The 19,022-nt window shown below is 48.4% G+C and overlaps 1 protein-coding gene across 3 annotated transcripts in view; it reads right to left on the bottom strand.

The window, feature by feature from the left end:
• DTNB (dystrobrevin beta) overlaps positions 1 to 19,022 on the bottom strand; it is a 211,792-nt gene that overhangs the window by 20,697 nt on the left and 172,073 nt on the right. For all 3 annotated transcript variants that reach the window (XM_067470846.1, XM_067470778.1, XM_067470816.1), the window contains 2 exons: positions 6,965 to 7,124; positions 4,486 to 4,575 (listed from right to left, as the gene is read on the bottom strand). In XM_067470846.1, coding sequence (XP_067326947.1) covers positions 4,486 to 4,575; positions 6,965 to 7,124 — 250 coding nt within the window. The remainder of the gene's footprint in view (positions 1 to 4,485; positions 4,576 to 6,964; positions 7,125 to 19,022) is intronic.

The raw sequence follows: 19,022 nt of genomic DNA, 5'->3' as shown, positions 1-19,022 counted from the left end.
GTGTTTGTCAATACCAATCAAGAAGATCAACATCTGGCCAGGAAACTGAGATGGATCCAGAATGGAAGATATATATCATTCATTTACAACTTTGGGACGACATCAGCAGAATATTCCTATAAAAGACTCAGTCTAATGATGCTCAAAGTGTGGCAGACCTGAGGAGTCTGGTTCATCCGCCATGCTCTGCTCTCATGGGAAGGTGAGAGATAGTGTACCATGGAGTGACAGATTTGCACGGGAGCAGACTGGTCACTTTGGGGCTTCTTTCTCAAGGGAAGAGGAAGAAGGGCGCTTTTGGAGTCTCAGATTTTATGCAGGGAGTCAGGTTCTGCGGTATGGAAAACAGAGATCTGATCCTTGGCATTGTGCTTAGGGAAAGAAGTTTTGGCATTTCAGCGTTTTGAAGTTATGGAGTTATGGAAGTTTCGGAACTATGCGTTGGCAGCCTGCAGGAAAGCTGGGTCTGGCCTAACAGGTACTTCTCCAAGGAGGAAGAAAAGGAGATGGTAATATTTGGGTTGAATGCCTGAGGATGAATGCGTGTACATGTGTGTGAATGTTGAGTGAAAATGTAATTCCCCTTTGTTTGCTTGTTAACCAATGTAATTGTAAATCCAATGTAGTTGCATAGTATCTGTATGTCTGTATGCCCAATGTCATTCTTTGTTTAAATGTTTTCTGTAATCTAATATACTTTCTCACACTGGAAATTGCAATAAAAAGAACTTGTGCTTCAAAATCATTGAAAAGTCATTCATGACATACACAGATCCATTTCCCTTGTACTTGCAAACCATCACAGTTATCAAATAGTCACACACAGCATAGGCAGATACTCACACTGAGTCACACAGGAGGGAGAAAGATGGATTTTTAAATCTTCCTTAAATAGTCCCCGTAAATAAGGGACACTGGCTGATGCAACCCCTTTGCAATGACCCTCACATGGTCATGACTCAGTCATTACCACAACCCCTTAGGTAATGCATCATGACATTCACGGTCATGACCAAGGTGCTATCAATATTCCACATGTCCATCAAACAGTATTTTCTCCGTGATTAGAAATGCTTTGCCACCTCTTTATGACCAAGGCAGATGTTTGTAACTTGGGGGATGAGTAGGGTAATGGATCTGGTGGGAGGTTCAGATGGGACAAACAACGGGGTTTAATTCCACTGAAGGGTGAGATAAAGTGCATCGAAAGGCATTTTGGATTGAGTTGGTCAAAGTATGGGATTTGTTGTTCATTCCTTGAAGGCAACCTGGAACAGCCAGGTTTTTAGGCTCTTCCTGAAGGTTGCCAGGGTGGGCGCTTGCCTAATCTCTCTGGGAAGCGAGTTCCAAAGTCAAGGAGCCACCACAGAGAAGGCCCTCTCTCTCGTTCTCCTTGTGATGGAGGTGGGAGCGAGAGGAGGGCCTCCCTGGAAGATTGGAGGGATTGTGCAGATTCATAGAAGGAAATGGGGTCACAAAGGTAGGCAGGTCCCAAACAGTTCAGGGCTTTGTAGGTGATAACCGGCACTCTGAATTGGGATCGGAAAATGAACAGCAGCCAATGGAGCTCCTCAAACAAGGGGGTAGACCTGATGCTAGGAACTATAGGGCAGAGGAATATTCCACCTTGGAATCTGGTGGCGTCTCCGTCTCTGGAGAGTTTTAAGCAAGAGCGCTTGGTGGGGACCCGAGACAGGGCCTTTTCTGTGGTGGCCCCCCGTCTCTGGAACACCCTCCCAAAAGATCTTAGACAGGCCCCTACCTTGGCAGTCTTCAGAAAGAACTTGAAGACCTGGCTGTTCCGATGTGCCTTCCCAGATTAGGAATCTCCATTACCAAGTCCTAGAAGCACTTTATTAGAACTAAGATCGCTGCACACCGCACACTGCACTTACTTTATAATCCTCCATACCTCCTGCCACATCAGCACTTTTAATCTTGTACCCATTACTCTGGCCCGGCCCAGTTTTATAGTGTCTTGATGTATTGTTTATTGTTGCTGTTTATTCTGCTTAACTGTTTTTAATTTGCTTTAGGTATTGCATTGTTGTACTGTGTATTGAGGCCTCGGCCTTTGTAAGCTGCATCGAGTCCTTCAGGAGATGCTAGCGGGGTACAAATAAAGTTATAATAATAATAATAATAATAATAATAATAATAATAATAATAAAGCAGAGGCTGGATGGTTTTGGGTTGGGAGGGCTTGGATTTGAGTTGGGAGGGCTTGGAGGGTGTCTTCCTGCCTGGCAGAAAGAAAGGGGTTGGACTGGATGGCCTTTAGGGGTCCCCTCTAGCTCTGTGATTTGGCCACCTTCTGTCAGGGTAAAGGACGGTGGCTGCAGAGCTGTTGCTGCCTGCGGAGAGGCTGTGGGCCCGTCCTTTTTTTAACCCTGCACCTGACCGGAGCCAGAGAGGCCGAGGCAGGCTCAGGCGGCTTTCCAGGAATCCCAGGAATAGAACCAGGAGTCAGGGAAGAAGGCCCCCTCCCATGCCAGCCTCCAGGGAGAACCTCTGCAGCGCAGGCCATAGAGGGACATCCGCAATATGTACAAGGCTGGAAGCAAAACCCCAAAGGGCCCTGGGACACCCACCCTGCACGATCCTTTATGGCAGGCATGGGCAAACTTTGCCACTCCAGGGGTTTTGGACTTCAACTCCCACAATTCCTAACGACTGGTCCAGAACACCTGGAAGGGGAAGGTTTGCTCATGCCTGGACTAAAGGCAGCTTGCAGTAAAATTTTGATTACTCTATGTAACATGATGGGAGCCCTCGATAGCGCAGTAGGTTAATAATAATAATAATAATAATAATAATAATAATAATAAAACCTTTATTTGTATCCCGCTACCATCTCCTGCAAGACTCGGTGCGGTTTACAAGAGGCCGAGCCCAAAGTACATCATTAACAAAAACACAACAAACAACAATACAACGCAACAATAAATAAGCAAGCAATAGAACAATAACAAAAGCACGACACTGTGAAAAACCTGTGGCAGGGCCAAATGTAATGGTTAAAATTCTAAAAATGCTGGGCATGTCCAGGTGAGGTAGAATGGATATTTTGGGAATAGAAGGGTGTGCAGAAAATTCTAACTCTCTCATAAAGTGCATTAGGGACAATTGCATGGGATTCCTTAATCTGGGAAGGCACACTGAACATCCATGTTTTCAAGCTTCTTCTGAAGACTTAAACCGCTGAGCTGCTGAGCTTGTTGACCGAAAGGTTGCAGGTTCAAATCCGGGGAGTGCGGTGAGCTCCCACTGTCAGCCCAAGCTTCTGCCAACCTAGCAGTTCGAAAATATGCAAATGTGAGTAGATCAATAGGCACCGCTCCGGCGGGAAGGTAACTGCACTCCATGCAGTCATGCTGGCCACATGAACTTGGAGGTGTCTGCTGACAACACCGGCTCTTCGGCTTAGAAATGGAGATGAGCACCAAAACCCAGAGTTGGAAATGACTGGATGTAATGCTAGGGGGAAACCTTTACCTTTACCTAATGTAACATGATTTTTGTTATATCACAAAACATGGGAAAATTCATTAAACTGTACAAAGGGACATCTTGCAGCACATTTGACTCTATAGTTTTGCAATGAATATCTCACTGAGTCTCAACCCATTCAACCTAGATTGCAGCAGAAACCAAAACAAACTTTCTGGAGTTGAACAACTCCTTTCAAAGCAAGGACAACACAACTAAACAGGAAAGAACAATTTCAAACCAGGAACAGAACATGATTCAAATTTTGTCACATGGTGTAACATCTCTCCTTCCTTCCTTCCTTCCTTCCTCCCTCCCTCCCTCCCTCCCTCCTTCCCTTCCTTGCTTCCTTCATGCTTCCTTCCTTCATCCTTCCTCCCTCCCTCCTTTCCTTCTTTCTTTCCTTACTTCCTTCCTCCCTCCCTCCTTTCCCTTCCTTCCTTCCTTCTTTTCTTCCTTACTTCTTTTCTTCCTTCCTCCCTCTTTTCTTTCCTTTCTTGCTCCTTTTCTTCCTTCCTTTCTTCCTTCCTTCATCCTTCCCTCCCTTCCTTCTTTCCTTCCCATCCTCTGTTCCTCCCTCCCTCCCTCCCTCCCTCCTTTCCTTCCTTCCTTCCTTCCTTTCCTTCCTTCCACCCTCCTTTCCTTCCTTCCTTCCTTCCTTCCTTCCTTCCTCCTTCCCTCCCTCTGTTCCTTCCTCCCTCCTTTCCTTCCTTCTTTCCCCCTTTCTTTACTTCCTTCCTACTTTTCTTCCTTCAATCCTTCCTTCTTCCCTCCCTCCCTTCCTCCCTCCCTTCTTTCCTTCCTTCCTTCCTTCCTTCCTTCCTTCCTTCCTTCCTTCCTTCCTCCTTTCCTTCTCAATCTTTTCTTCCTGACTTTCAGTCCATCCATCCTTTCCTCCTTCGTATCCTTCCCTCCCTCCTTCTCCCCTTCTTTTTCTTCCCTCCCACCCCCCAGGAGGACCCCTTTGTAGCACATTGCCCACGTTTCCCACCTTACCCGAATGGAGCTCCTTGACCAAAGAGGACATGGTGTTGGTGATGGAATCGGCCGCAACCAGCAAGTCATTTCTGAGGTTCCTTCGCGCTCCTGGCAAAGAAAGGGAGGCAAAGGGAGGTGACGCAAGCCTTGAGCCCCGAGAAGCACACAGCCGACCCTGGGCTGTAAGGACACCCCACTTGATGAACAGGAAACCATCAGCCGCCTTCAAGGGGAATGGTTTGTATTGGGCAGAAACCAGGAACTCCTCCTGGAGGGAGCGGCTCCCTTCTGTTCCGCTGGGCTGTAGCAGAAGGGGTGCTAAGAGACCCCCAAGAAGGGGTCAAAGGAAAATGGGTGTCCCCTCCACTCCCAGTCACCTGGAACAACCTATATATATGTGCAAAATTTCTTTAGGGTGGAGTCAGTGTGGAACAATGCTACAATGTGGTGCATGCCAATACGAAATTTCCCTAAAATTATTTTCTTTTAATGCAACAACTCTTTTTAATGCTATATATATATATATATATATATATATATATATATATTCTGTGTGCCCAGTCCAAGGCCGCAAAGGCAAGTGGCTCAGACACTGGAGTAGGGAAGGGATGCAGTTACAGTCGGGACCTTGGAAGAAACCCAATCTCTCTGCAACTGAGAAGCAGACAGAGTTCACAAGGCATTCGATGGGGAGGAAGGCTCTTATAGTTCTCTCCAAGGGTCTCACTGCACGAGACAATCAGCAAGCAAAAGGCAAGGCTTAGAACTATTTTAGAAGCAGCCGGGACATCACCCTCGTAGCATAAACACTGAAACAGAGCAGAACGGAATGGCTAAAGGCCCAATGGAAAGGAGCCACTGAAGGTCATGTGCCATAATTGAGGGGCCAGTGCCCAAAAGGCCCTGTTTCTGCTCCTCTCCAAAAACCAGAGCCTTCCCAGGATGGATCTACACAGCCCTCTGATCCCAGATTATCTGCTTGTCCAAGATTATCTAACGGTGTAGACTCATATTATCCACTTCAATCCAGATCCTGGGATATAGAGCAGTGTGCATGCAGCCCCAACCGACTCAGGCAGAAAGAATTCTGCTATTGCACAACGAAGTTATCTGCCTTCCCCAGCACACACCACAAAACAATACCCCCATCCCTCCACACTCCCCACACCACCACACAGCCCCCCCCCCCCATGCCACAACAGTGCAAAACCATGGAGTTCAACATAGCTACCGCTCTAGGATAAAAGTTATCTGCCAGCCTGTTCGTCCTTGTCTTTGTCACCCTGTGCCGTCTACCGGATGGCAATAATTCAAAAAAAAAAAAATGCTGGGTGAGATGGATCTCCAGGAAGGATCTGACCTTTCTTAAAGGCATCAGGAATTATAATAAATTTTCAAAAGCGGGGAGAGGATGCTGATTTGGGTGTTGGAGAGCCTTCAAAAGGATATGATGTTTGAACCCAAACCACCTGGCCCTAAAGATGTCTGCAAAGACTACACTAAGCAAATCTACAAATACCTAAATCTGCAACAGGGGAAGGCTTACTGTATTCCAAAACATGCCAGACTCCTTTCAGGATGCCATTCTCCTGACCTCACAACCTCTGAGGATGCCTGCCATAGGTGCAGGTGAAACGTCAGGAGAGAATGCTTCTGGAACATGGCCAGACAGCCTGAAAAACTTACACCAACCCAGTGATTCCGGCCATGAAAGCCTTCGACAATACAGTCTCCATTTTGCTTTTATTTATTTTCCATAGGAGAACAAGCCCTATGAGGAGCGGCTTAGGGAACTGGGCATGTTTAGCCTGAAGAAGAGAAGGCTGAGTGGAGGCATGATAGCCATGTATAAATATGTGAGAGGAAGCCACAGGGAGGAGGAGGGAGCAAGCTTGTTTTCTGCTTCCTTGGAGACTAGGACGCAATGGAACAATGGCTTCAAACTACAAGAGAGGAGATTCCATCTGAACATGAGGAAGAACTTCCTGACTGGGAGAGCCGTTCAGCAGTGGAACTCTCTGCCCTGGAGTGTGGTGGAGGATCCTTCTTTGGAAGCTTTTAAGCAGAGGCTGGATGGCCATCTGTCAGGGGTGATTTGAATGCAATATTCCTGCTTCTTGGCAGAATGGGGTTGGACTGGATGGCCCAGGAGGTCTCTTCCAACTCTAGGATTCTAGGATTCTATGTCAGGAGCAATTTGAGAAACTGCAAGTTGCTTCTAGTGTGAGAGAATTGGCCGTCTGCAAGGATGTTGCTCAGGGGATGTTGCTCAGATGTTTTGATGTTTTCCTATCCTTGTGGGAGGCTTCTCCCATGTCCCCGCATGGGGAGCTGGAGCTGACAGAGGGAGCTCATCCATGATCTCCCCAGACCTGGTCTTCAGTCCTGCCGGCACAAGGGTTGAATCCATTGCGCCACTGGTGTCTTCTCCACCTTGTAAGCACGTAAGACAATGACACCCTCACTACCGTGATTGCACGGGTCCGTGGTGACTCACCTTGTGCAAAGGCTTCCTGGACGTCTCCCCCGAGTCCGGCCAGGGAGTCCTGGGGTCCGTGGGTCGGGGTGGAGCCTGCTGAAGTGGACCGGACCGGCATGGGCATGGGGCGCCCGCTCCCGTGGGTCGGAGAGGTGTGCGGAGAGACTCCAGCCTGAGCCTGAAACACACACAGACACCAACATCGTCAGCCACCACCTTCCCCATTAGCACAACACTCCTCAAACCTATGTTCCAATTGCATGCTGAAAGGAAACAAACACCCCCCAAACCTATGCTCCAATTACATGCTGAAAGGCAAGGCATGCCACTCTCTAGGCCAAGCATGGGTAGGTGTGTTCAATGTGGGCACAATCGGAGAACACTTCCCTGCAAACGCCTAGGCAAGAAGGGTTAGCCTGAAATGAGCCTGGGCTCTCTTGCCCTCTTAGAATCATAGAATCAAAGAGTTGGAAGAGACCTCATGGGCCATCCAGTCCAACCCCATTCTGCCAAGAAGCAGGAATATTGCATTCAAATCACCCCTGACAGATGGCCATCCAGCCTCTGCTTAAAAGCTTCCAAAGAAGGAGCCTCCACCACACTCCGGGGCAGAGAGTTCCACTGCTGAACGGCTCTCACAGTCATAGAATCATAGAATCATAGAATCAAAGAGTTGGAAGAGACCTCCTGGGCCATCATCCAGTCCAACCCCATTCTGCCAAGAAGCAGGAATATTGCATTCAAATCACCCCTGACAGATGGCCATCCAGCCTCTGCTTAAAAGCTTCCAAAGAAGGAGCCTCCACCACACTCCGGGGCAGAGAGTTCCACTGCTGAACGGCTCTCACAGTCATAGAATCATAGAATCATAGAATCAAAGAGTTGGAAGAGACCTCATGGGCCGTCATCCAGTCCAACCCCATTCTGCCAAGAAGCAGGAATATTGCATTCAAATCACCCCTGACAGATGGCCATCCAGCCTCTGCTTAAAAGCTTCCAAAGAAGGAGCCTCCACCACACTCCGGGGCAGAAAGTTCCACTGCTGAACGGCTCTCACAGTCAGGAAGTTCTTCCTCGTGTTCAGATGGAATCTCCTCTCTTGTAGTTTGAAGCCATTCTTCCATTGCGTCCTAGTCTCCAAGGAAGCAGAAAACAAGCTTGCTCCCTCCTCCTCCCTGTGGCTTCCTCTCACATATTTATACATGGCTCTCATCATATCTCCTCTCAGCCTTCTCTTCTTCAGGCTAAACTTGCCCAGTTCCCTAAGCCGCTCCTCATAGGGATTGTTCTCCAGACTCCTGATCTGCTCCCTCCTCCCTGTGGCTTCCTCTCACATATTTATACATGGCTATCATGTCTCCTCTCAGCCTTCTCTTCTTCAGGCTAAACTTGCCCAGTTCCCTAAGCCGCCCCTCATAGGGCTTGTTCTCCAGACTCCTGATCTGCTCCCTCCTCCCTGTGGCTTCCTCTCACATATCTATACATGGCTCTCATCATATCTCCTCTCAGCCTTCTCTTCTTCAGGCTAAACTTGCCCAGTTCCCTAAGCCGCTCCTCATAGGGATTGTTCTCCAGACCCTTGATCACTTTAGTCGCTCTCCTCTGGACACATTCCAGCTTAGAGTCAATATCTCTCTTGAATTGTGGTGCCCAGAATTGGACACAATATTCCAGATGTGGTCTAACCAAAGCAGAATAGAGGGGTAGCATTACTTCCTTAGATCTAGACACTATGCTCCTACTGATGTCCCATCACTGTTTAGCAACACCAGATTTTGGGGGAGTGGAAGTGAAGAAGCACGCTCCTTTCCCATCCACAGCAATGCCAGATTCCTTTAGCACCGAAGAAGGCATGCTTTGGAGGGCGGCATCCATAGATTTCCAGCACCTCCATAACTGTAGACCGTTGCAACCGTCATATCTCGTGACGGTTTTCAGCTGAGTCTTCCTGTATGGCAGAAAGTGTTGCACTCCAGGTCAGGAAGAAGCCCTCTGACTTTAAAACACACCACACGAAGAGTGAAGAAACAAATCTTTTTTTGAAGCTTAGTAAATAGCCAGAAGAAATAAATGCTTGTAAGAAAATAAGGAAGTTCCAAAAAGTACAAGAGAGGAGATTCCATCTGAACATGAGGAAGAACTTCCTGACTGTGAGAGCCGTTCAGCAGTGGAACTCTCTGCCCCGGAGTGTGGTGGAGGCTCCTTCTTTGGAAGCTTTTAAGCAGAGGCTGGATGGCCATCTGTCAGGGGTGATTTGAATGCAATATTCCTGCTTCTTGGCAGAATGGGGTTGGACTGGATGACCCATGAGGTCTCTTCCAACTCTTTGATTCTATGATTCTAAGTAATAAGTCCATAATAGGCAGTAACACAAAGCAATGTCCACACCAGATATAAAAGCAATCCAAGACAGCATTAATCCAGACAGGAATCAACAAAACGCAAAGACAATCCAGAAGGCTAAAATACTCCACAGGAACAAGACCCCTTGAACAGGATTTCCATGGCACATGAACTTGGTTTCCAAACGATGCCTGATCTAACAGGTTTCCCCTTGAGGCAAACCTTTTATCCCAAAATCCCAGTTCACAAAATACAATATACAAAATACAATATAACAACAACAACTATAACTAGTTAAAACAATCCAATTAATATAATAGCATCAATAAAATCATCTTGTGGTCAATGTTCGCCAATTCATAAATCCATTGTCTACCCAGCATTATCATAGTCCTTTCCTACTCTGGTCGTCATTGTCCTTTATCCATCTGCCAGCTTACCCAAAGGCCTGGTCCCATATCCAGGTTTTTAACTTCCTTCTGAAAGAAAGGAGGGATGTCGATGACCTAATTTCCCCGGGGAGTGAATTCCACAGGCGAGGGGCCACCACCAAGAAGGCCCTGTCCCTTGTCCCCACCAGTCTCACTTGTGATAAAAGTGGTGCCAAGAGCAGGGCCTCCCCAGAGGATCTTAAACTCCGAGGTGGGACGTAGAAGGAGATACTTTCGGACAGGTACGCTGGGCCAGAGCCATATAAGGTTTTGTAGGTCAAAACACTGAGTTTGCTGTCGGTCCTGGCTAATCTCCAGCCGCCTATTCTTCAGCTCCCTATCTGGCTGCTCATTAAAATTCCCAGGTGTCAGATTGTTTTCCAAACCCAAATCTTGAGAGCTCACAGAGAGAGGGAGTGAACCATCATTGCTAGGCCCAGCAGGGATATTCTCATGAGAAACTGCCCTTTGCACTGGGGCCTCTCTGTCATTGTCTGCATGAAAATCATTGACCAAACCATCTCCATCTTGTGCCTTGGCACCATCATTTCTCTCATCATTTCCCACACCAGGATCCTGAAACACAAACACAGGCTGATTCCCAACACAGGGTTGGACTAGATGGCCTTCGGGATCCTTTCCAACTTATTTCATAAAGCTAGCTAAAATCTCCAAAGAACCCCCAGAATTTGGAGCAATTGATGGCTCCATGCATCGCCACCTTGGCATGCCAGAAAGATTCGTAGTGCTTGCTCAACCTGCAGCAAAGATGGGCATAACAGTCCAGGAAGAGATTCGGGTGAGAAAACCATGTCAGAGGAAGCAAAGAAATGGCCCAGCTCTAGAAAGGCTGGCTAGACATCTCTTTGCTTTGCAAGGGAAGCGCTACAAGCAGGAAGGCTGGTAGAATCATTGTGGCTTCTCAACCAAGACTACCAACTAGGGCATTGTAGTTATCCTACAAGGTGCCCATGATGGCAGAAGTCCATTGAGCTGGACTGCTGGACAAAAGCTGAAGGATAGACGTGGATGTTGATCATAGAATCCAAAAGTTGGAAGAGACCTTGGTGGGCCACCCAGTCCAACCCCATTTTGCCAAAAAGCAGGAAAATTGCATTCAAAGCACCCTTGACAGATGGCCACCCAGCCTCTGTTTAAAAGCCTTCAAAGAAGGAGCCTCCACCCCACTCTGAGGCAGAAAGTTCCACTGCTGAACAGCTGTCCCTCCCATTTAGGAAGTTCTTCCTCATGTTCAGGTGGAATCTCCTATCCTGTAGTTTGAAGCCATTGCTCCATTGCATCCTAGTCTCCAGGGGAGGTCACCTCTAATTCAATGGCCAGGGCTCAATGCTATGTAATGCGGGGATTTGTAGTTTGGTGAGGCATCATCAGTTGAGTACCCTTTGGGTTCGTCCACTTAACCAATTCCAGATCCACCTCACCGTAGTTTTGTCTAGTCCACATTGGACTAGTTTCCTTGCCAGAAGGTCATGGGGGACCTGGTCGAAGGCCTTCCTGGAATCCAGGTACACTCCATCCGCGGCATTCCCTGCCTCTACTCAGCTTGCAACTCAATCTTTGCCCATATCTGCTAGAGATTGTTGATTCCTGCAGAAGAGGGCTGGACTGGATGGCTCTTAGGGACCCCTTCAAACGGCATGATTCTCTGGAGGAGGACATCAAGGCAAATGGTTTGGACCCCACCATCCTTTGCTTTTGGAGGCCTCCTGTACCCCAGCCCTAGTTGGGCAGCCCCCACCGAGCCCCCCGCCCCACCTTTGGGTGCCTCTCCCACCCCACATCTTGTGAGCAACACCAGACTCCCCTCTTCAGTGCCTCATTGCCCAGAGCAGTGCTCCCAGCTGGATGCTGGTGACTAATACCATAATTACCCCATTAAACATTTACGTCCCCAGCACGCCCTCCTCCCTTCCCCAGCGTGTGCCGCTTCCTCTGGCCTTTCCCCCCAGTTTCCTATTTTAGATGCAGACCCCCCCCCCCTCCTTGCATTTAGACCATACTTGCTACTATGGGAACCACGCTGTCGTTGGCACGGAAGGAGGGTGCCAAGGACACGGCTTTGCAGAATGAGGCCATGAAGGCAACCCTTTGCAGGGCTTCCAACATCATAACAGACCTCGAGGCAACCTTGCCTTGAACCTCTCTCTCCCTCCAGACACAGCCTTCTCTTTTTGCCATGGCCAAACCAAGAACGATCAAAGGTTTGGAAGCTAAGCCCTATAAGGAGCAGCTGAGGGATCTGGGTAGGTCTACCTTGGAGAAGAGAAGGCTGCTACTCTGGAGACTAGGACACAATGGAGCAATGGCTTCAAACTACAAAAAAAGGAGATTCCATCTGAACATTAGGAAGAACTTCCTGACTGTGAGAGCCGTTCAGCAGTGGAACTCTCTGCCCTGGAGTGTGGTGGCGGCTCCTTCTTTGGAGGCTTTTAAGCAGAGGCTGGATGGCCATCTGTCGGGGGTGATTTGAATGTGGTTTTCCTGCTTCTTGGCAGAATGGGGTTGGACTGCATGATTCTACAAGGAGATTTGTTTTTATATATCGGTAAGGAGGCCATATTGTGGTGTGGTCAGGCTTGTTTTCTGCTGCTTTAGACTACAAACCAGGACACAACAAAGCAATGGGTTGATGTAGGTTTTTTTCGGTCTATATGGCCATGGTCTAGAGGCATTCTCTCCTGACGTTTTGCCTGCATCTATGGCAAGCATCTAGTTCCAAGAGACCTCACTACCTCTGAGGATGCTTGCCATAGATGCAGGCGAAACGTCAGGAGAGAATGCCTCTAGACCATTGCCATATAGTCCAAAAAAACCTACAACAACCCAGTGATTCCAGCCATGAAAGCCTTCGACAATGCATTGAACAAAGCAATGGATTCAAAAACAAAGGAAAAGAGATCTCACGTAAACATAAAGAACTTATTTCCTGTAAAAGCACAACCCGCCATTGCCTGGGCATCAAGTGGCATCGACTTCCTTCTGTGGAGGTTTCTAAACAGAGGCAAAATGGCCATCTGTCGGGAGGGCTTTAATTGGTATGTGCCTACCTGTCAGAAGGGGTTGCACTAGATAGCCTTTGGGGGTCCCTTCCAACTCAATGGTTCCATGAGTCACCTTTCTATCTTGTTGGGGCAAAAGAGTGAGGAGCCTTCCTTTGAGACCAGATGGCCATTATTTATTATTATTAACTTTATTTATACCCCGCAAAATCTCCCGAAGGACTCGATGCGGCTTACAAAGGCCAAGGCCACCAACAAACAATAGAATCATAGAATCATAGAATCAAAGAGTTGGAAGAGACCTCATGGGCCATCATCCAGTCCAACCCCATTCTGCCAAGAAGCAGGAATATTGCATTCAAATCACCCCTGACAGATGGCCAGCCAGCCTCTGTTTAAAAGCTTCCAAAGAAGGAGACTCCACCACACTCCGGGGAAGGCAGAGAGTTCCACTGCTGAACGGCTCTCACAGTCAGGAAGTTCTTCCTCATGTTCACATGGAATCTCCTCTCTTGTAGTTTGAAGCCATTGCTCCATTGCGTCCTAGTCTCCAGAGAAGCAGAAAACAAGCTTGCTCCCTCCTCCTCCCTGTGGCTTCCTCTCACATATTTATACATGGCTCTTATCATATCCCCTCTCAGCCTTCTCTTCTTCAGGCTAAACATGCCCAGCTCCTTAAGCCGCTCCTCGTAGGGCTTGTTCTCCAGACCTTTTATCATTTTAGTCGCTCTCCTCTGGACACATTCCAGCTTGTCAATATCTCTCTTGAATTGTGGTGCCCAGAACTGGACACAATTCTGGACACCACAATTCAAGAGAGATATTGACAAGCTGGAACATACATACATACACACACACAATAAAAGTCATAAGCAAATAAAAACATCAAGCAAAACATTAGAACAATCAAAACAATGACATGGTGACTCATTTAAAACCAAGGGCCGGGCCAATGTAATAGACAAAATTTAAAAGTGCTAGACTTGACAGGTGATATGTAGAGGTATTTGGAGGTGGGTGCAATGTGCAAATAATCCTGAATCTCTAACAAAGTGCATTTGGGACTTGATGCCAGGAGTTTCCTATTCTGGAAAGGCACACTGGAACAGCCAGGTCTTCAGGCTCTTCCTAAAGACAGCCAGCGTTGGGGCTTGTCTGATGTCCTTGGGGAGAGAGTTCCAGAGTCGGGGGGCCACCACAGAGAAGGCCCTGTCCCTCGTCCCCACCAAACGCGCCTGCAACGCAGATGGGATCGTCAGTAGGGCCTCTCCAGATGATCGAAGGGAACGCGTGGGTTCATATATGGAGATGCGGTCACACAGGTAGGCGGGTCCCAAACCATTTAGGGCTTTGTAGGTAAGCACCTGCACCTTGAATTGGGACCGGAAGATGAACGGCAGCCAATGGAGCTCCTTAAACAGAAGGGTTGACCTCTCTCTGTAAGGAGCGCCAGTTAACAACCTGGCCACTGACCGTTGAACCAGTTGGAATTTCCGGGCCGTTTTCAAGGGCAGCCCCATGTAGAGCGCATTACAATAGTCCAATCTAGAGGTGACTAAGAAATGGACCACCCCGGCCAGATCAGCCTTTACGAGGTACGGTCGCAGTTGGCGCACAAATCTCAATTGTGCAAAGCCTTCCCGGCCACCACCGACGCCGGAGCCTCAAGCGTAAGTAATGAGTCCAGGAGGACACCCAGACTGCGGACCTGCGGCTTCAGGGGGAGTGTAACCCCGTCCAGCACAGGTTGCCACCCTATACCCCGATCCGGTGTACGATCGACAGCAGGAGGTTGGACTGGATGGTCCTCGGGGTCCCCTCCAACTCTAGATTCTATTATTCTAGAAGCACATGCAAAGACTTGAGAGGGGTGGTCGGGGTTCCCGTGTTGGTCACTCCAAAAACTATCTTCCCATGACTAAAATGCGCTTGTTGGATGCCCAGAGGCACCCTCCCAAACGATTGGCTTATTCACAGGACGTATCCCTGAATTTCTACTCCATTCAATGAACATTGAAGGTGAGTTACTATCAGGTGCTAAATGCAAAGTTTGCAAGACATGAATCCCAGCATTGGAGTTTCCCATTTATTGCATTTGGCTTTGGTTCCATGCTCGGCCACGGAAACCCACTGGGTGACCATAGACTGTGGCCACACTCGCTCAGTAAAATGTGTGATAGGTTTTCATTAAATCGCCATACGTTGCAAATGATTGGAAAACACGTATTAACAATAACAACCCACAACAAAACGTAGGTCTTGGGCTGCACCGCGACATCACGCAATCAGACCGAGACACCAAAGTGAGCCTCCCCAATCTATAACCCAATGCGCATGCTCAGCACATGTGCACTTCCTATAACCTCGAACCAGAGAGGGATGTTCTGCATTAGAACAAAAGGTCTGGCTGCTTCTTGTGAGGGAATGGGCGCAAGCATGCACACGTCAGCCAGAGGTCTTTGGACCGTCAACATGCAGCCATTCCAAAGGCAAACTGGAAGCAAAACCAGATGCACAACCTTCGTATAAAGGCGGAGAATGTCTCGGAACAACATTCCTGCACATGGTTAGATGCAATGGATGGGGGAAAGCGTAGAGGAAGGGGTCCATTTGGGTTGGAATGGAGGAGGGAAATGGGTTTGGGGGCTCCGTGGCTGCATTTCTACTCCTTCTCTAGAAAGGCAAAGTCTGAGGCGGCTTGGCTTGTTCCTATCCAATCCCAAGACACAAACCCATGGATCCAGTTACGAGAAAGAGAATCCCATTTCATCGTTGTTGTTGTTCATTTGTTCAGTCGCTTCTGACTCTTGGTAACCTCATGGACCAGCCTAGGCCAGAGCTCTCTGTTGGCCGTCACCACCCCCAGCTCCTTCAAAGTCAATCCGGTCCCTTCAAGGATACCATCCATCCATCTTGCCCCTGGTCAGCCACTCTTCCTTTGTCCTTCCCTTTCCCCCTGCATCATTCCCTTCTCTAAGCTTTCCTGTCTTCTCATGATGTGGTCAAAGGACTTCATCATCTCCTTCCGTCCAGTGAACACTCAGGCTTTCTTTCCAGGAGGATGGACTGGTTGGATCTTCTCAGATGTTACAGAACTGCCCAATTCTAATTCCCTAAAGAAGGGAAGATCTCCTTGGTGACCTCCTTGACCATCCCAGGCCAGAGCTCCCTGTTGGCCGGCACCACCCCCAGCTCCTTCAAGGTCAAGCCAATCACTTCAAAGATACTCTCCACCCACCTTGCCCTTGATAGGCCCCTCTTTCTCCTTCCTTTCTCCCCAGCATCATTGTCTTCTCTAAGCTTTCCTGTCTTCTCATGATGTGGCCAAAGGACTTCCATCTTTGCCTCTCATCTCCTTCCTCCAGTGAGCAGTCGGGCTTTCCTTCCAGGAGACGAACTGGTTGGATCTTCTCAGATGTTATAGAACTGCCCAATTCCCTAAAGGAAGAAAGACCTCCTTGGTGACCTCCTTGACCATCCCAATCCAGAGCTCCCAGTTGGCTGTGGCCATCCGCAGATCCTTCAAGGTCAAGCCAGTCACTTCATGGATACCATCCCTCCACCTTGCCCTTGGTTGGCCCCTCTCCTTTTCCCCTTCCATTTCCCCCAGCACCATTCTCTTCTCTTAGCTTTCCTGTCTTCTCATGATGTGGCCAAAGGACTTCATCTTGGCCTCTCATCTCCTTCCCTCCAATGAGCAGCCGGGCTTTCTTTCCTGGAGGATGGACTGGTTGGACCTTCTCATGGTCCAAGGCACTCTCAGCATTTTCCTCCAGCACCACAGTTCCAAAGCACCTCTCTTCCTTCGCTCAGCCTTCCTTATGGTCAGGCTCTCACATCCGTAGGTGACTACGGGGAATACCATTGCTTTAACTATGCAGATCTTCGTTGCCAGTGTGATGCCTCTACTCTTCACTATTTTGTCGAGATTGGTCCTTACTCTCCTCCCAAGGATACGTCTTCAGATTTCCTGGATGCACTCTGCGTCTGCACTCACATTTGCACCTAGAGAGTTTCATCTATGCTGATGATCATGCCATCACTGCCCAAGCAGGGAGCTTTGATATGGTTGAACAGAAGCTCTCCAAAGCTTGAGGTGCTCTTACTGCCTATTACAGGGAAAACCACCTGATTCCTAATCCATCTAATCCATCTAAAATGCAGATGTGTACTTTTCAACTTAAGAACCGACAAGCATCTCGAGCTCTGAGGATGACTTGGGAAGGAATCCCACTGGAGCATTGCAGCACACCCAAATCCCTGGGAGTCACTCTGGACCGTGCTCTGACCTACAAGAAGCACAGCCTGAACATCAAGCAAAAAGCGCTAGAAACAATATCATACAAAAGCTGTCTGGCACAACCTGGGGATCACAACCAGACACAGTGAAGACATCTGCCCTTGCGCTGTGCTACTCTGCTGCTGAATATGCATGGAATCATAGAAATACAAACCCTCTTGCTGCCTCCATGTTTTCTCCTTCTATTTCCCAGTTATCAATCAGCCCAGTCGCCAGAAACTTTTTTTTTTTAATGTTTCACTGCAACCCAGCTTTTGCACTTTCTTCTTGATTAGAGGGCTCCTCAGTTCCTCCTCACTTTTGGCCATCAAAGTGGCATCATCTGCATATCTAAGATTGTTAATGTTTCTTCCAGCAATTTAAACTCCAGCCTTGGATCCGTCAAGCCCTGCACATTGCATGATGTGTTCTGCATACAAGTTCAATAGGTTGGAGGAGAGTAGACAACCATGCTGCAAGCCTTTTCCCATCTTGAACCAGTCTGTTGTTCCATGGTTGGTTCTTCCTGTTGCTCCTTGGTCCTTATACAGATTCCTCAGGAGAGAGACTTTTTTGCCGCCACATCACATTGTTGGCTCATGTTTAACTCGTGGACAACAAGTTAAACATGAGCCAACAATGTGATGTGGCGGCAAAAAAAGCCAATGGGATTTTGGCCTGCATCAAGAGGAGCATAGTGTCTAGATCTAAGGAAGTAATGCTCCCCATGCTCTATTCTGCTTTGGTTAGACCACATCTGGAATATTGTGTCCAATTCTGGGCACCACAATTCAAGAGAGATATTGACAAGCTGGAATGTGTCCAGAGGAGGAGGCAGACTCAAATGATCAAGGGTCTGGAGAACAAGCCCTATGAGGAGCGGCTTAGGGAACTGGGCATGTTTAGCCTGAAGAAGAGGAGGCTGAGAGGAGATATGATAGCCATGTATAAATATGTGAGAGGAAGCCACAGGGGGGAGGAGGGAGCAAGCTTGTTTTCTGCTTCCTTGGAGACTAGGACGCGGAGCAATGGCTTCAAACTACAAGAGAGGAGATTCCATCTGAACATGAGGAAGAACTTCCTGACTGTGAGAGCCGTTCAGCAGTGGAACTCTCTGCCCCGGAGTGTGGTGGAGGCTCCTTCTTTGGAAGCTTTTAAGCAGAGGCTGGATGGCCATCTCTCAGGGGTGATTTGAATGCAATATTCCTGCTTCTTGGCAGAATGGGGTTGGACTGGATGGCCCATGAGGTCTCTTCCAACTCTTTGATTCTAGGATTCTATGAGACAAGGTGGCTTGGGATCCCCATCCCACCCAGAACTTGCTGGAGACTTCATCATTAGGAAGGCCTTTCTTGAAGGTGGGAAACAGGCTTCCACATCCATCATGGAATCGGGGCGGCCCTTTCTTAGGGATGCTTGAGCTGTACCTTACTGCGGGGCGAAATGGGGTGGGACTAGATAGCCTTGGGCATCCCTTGCAGCTCTAAGATTCAAGGATTCCAAGCAGCCCTTCCTCACCCTTTGGAGACCCCAATCTGGAGTTGTTCCTGTCAAAGGAGGGGAAAGGGGGGCTCTTTCGGATATCCTGGCACGAAGCCACAGCAGAGTCTGAGGGAATTAAGACCGTTTCTGCTTGTTTTAACTTGCCACGGGGCTTAAGAGGCTTTTAGGCCCTTGAAAGGCCTCCTGTGTTCATCTTTTCAAACCCTTCTGAGTGCCTTTCATTGTGAGGCTGCCCTGAGATGCCAGCAGAGAAAGAGGGTGGGGCGCAAAGGCTCTAATGGGTGAAGAAAGAAGAGTCTTGGGCACCAAGCTGGTTGGGGGCCGCAGAAAGAGATGCAAAGCCATTGCCAAACCCATAGTCCAGAAGAGCATTTGAGAGCAGGAAAGGCTCTGGGTTTGCAAGATCTGGGTCTCCTTCACTGGTTTTGGGTTGCTGTGAGTTTTCCAGGCTGTCTGGCCATGTTCCAGAAGCATTCTCTCCTGATACATTGTCGAAGGCT

This window comes from Anolis sagrei, chromosome 1 (assembly GCF_037176765.1).
Source record: "Anolis sagrei isolate rAnoSag1 chromosome 1, rAnoSag1.mat, whole genome shotgun sequence".
Classification (NCBI taxonomy): Eukaryota; Metazoa; Chordata; class Lepidosauria; order Squamata; family Dactyloidae; genus Anolis; species Anolis sagrei.
Note: the sequence above shows the minus strand (reverse complement) of the source record. Positions and strands in the feature narration are given on the sequence as shown.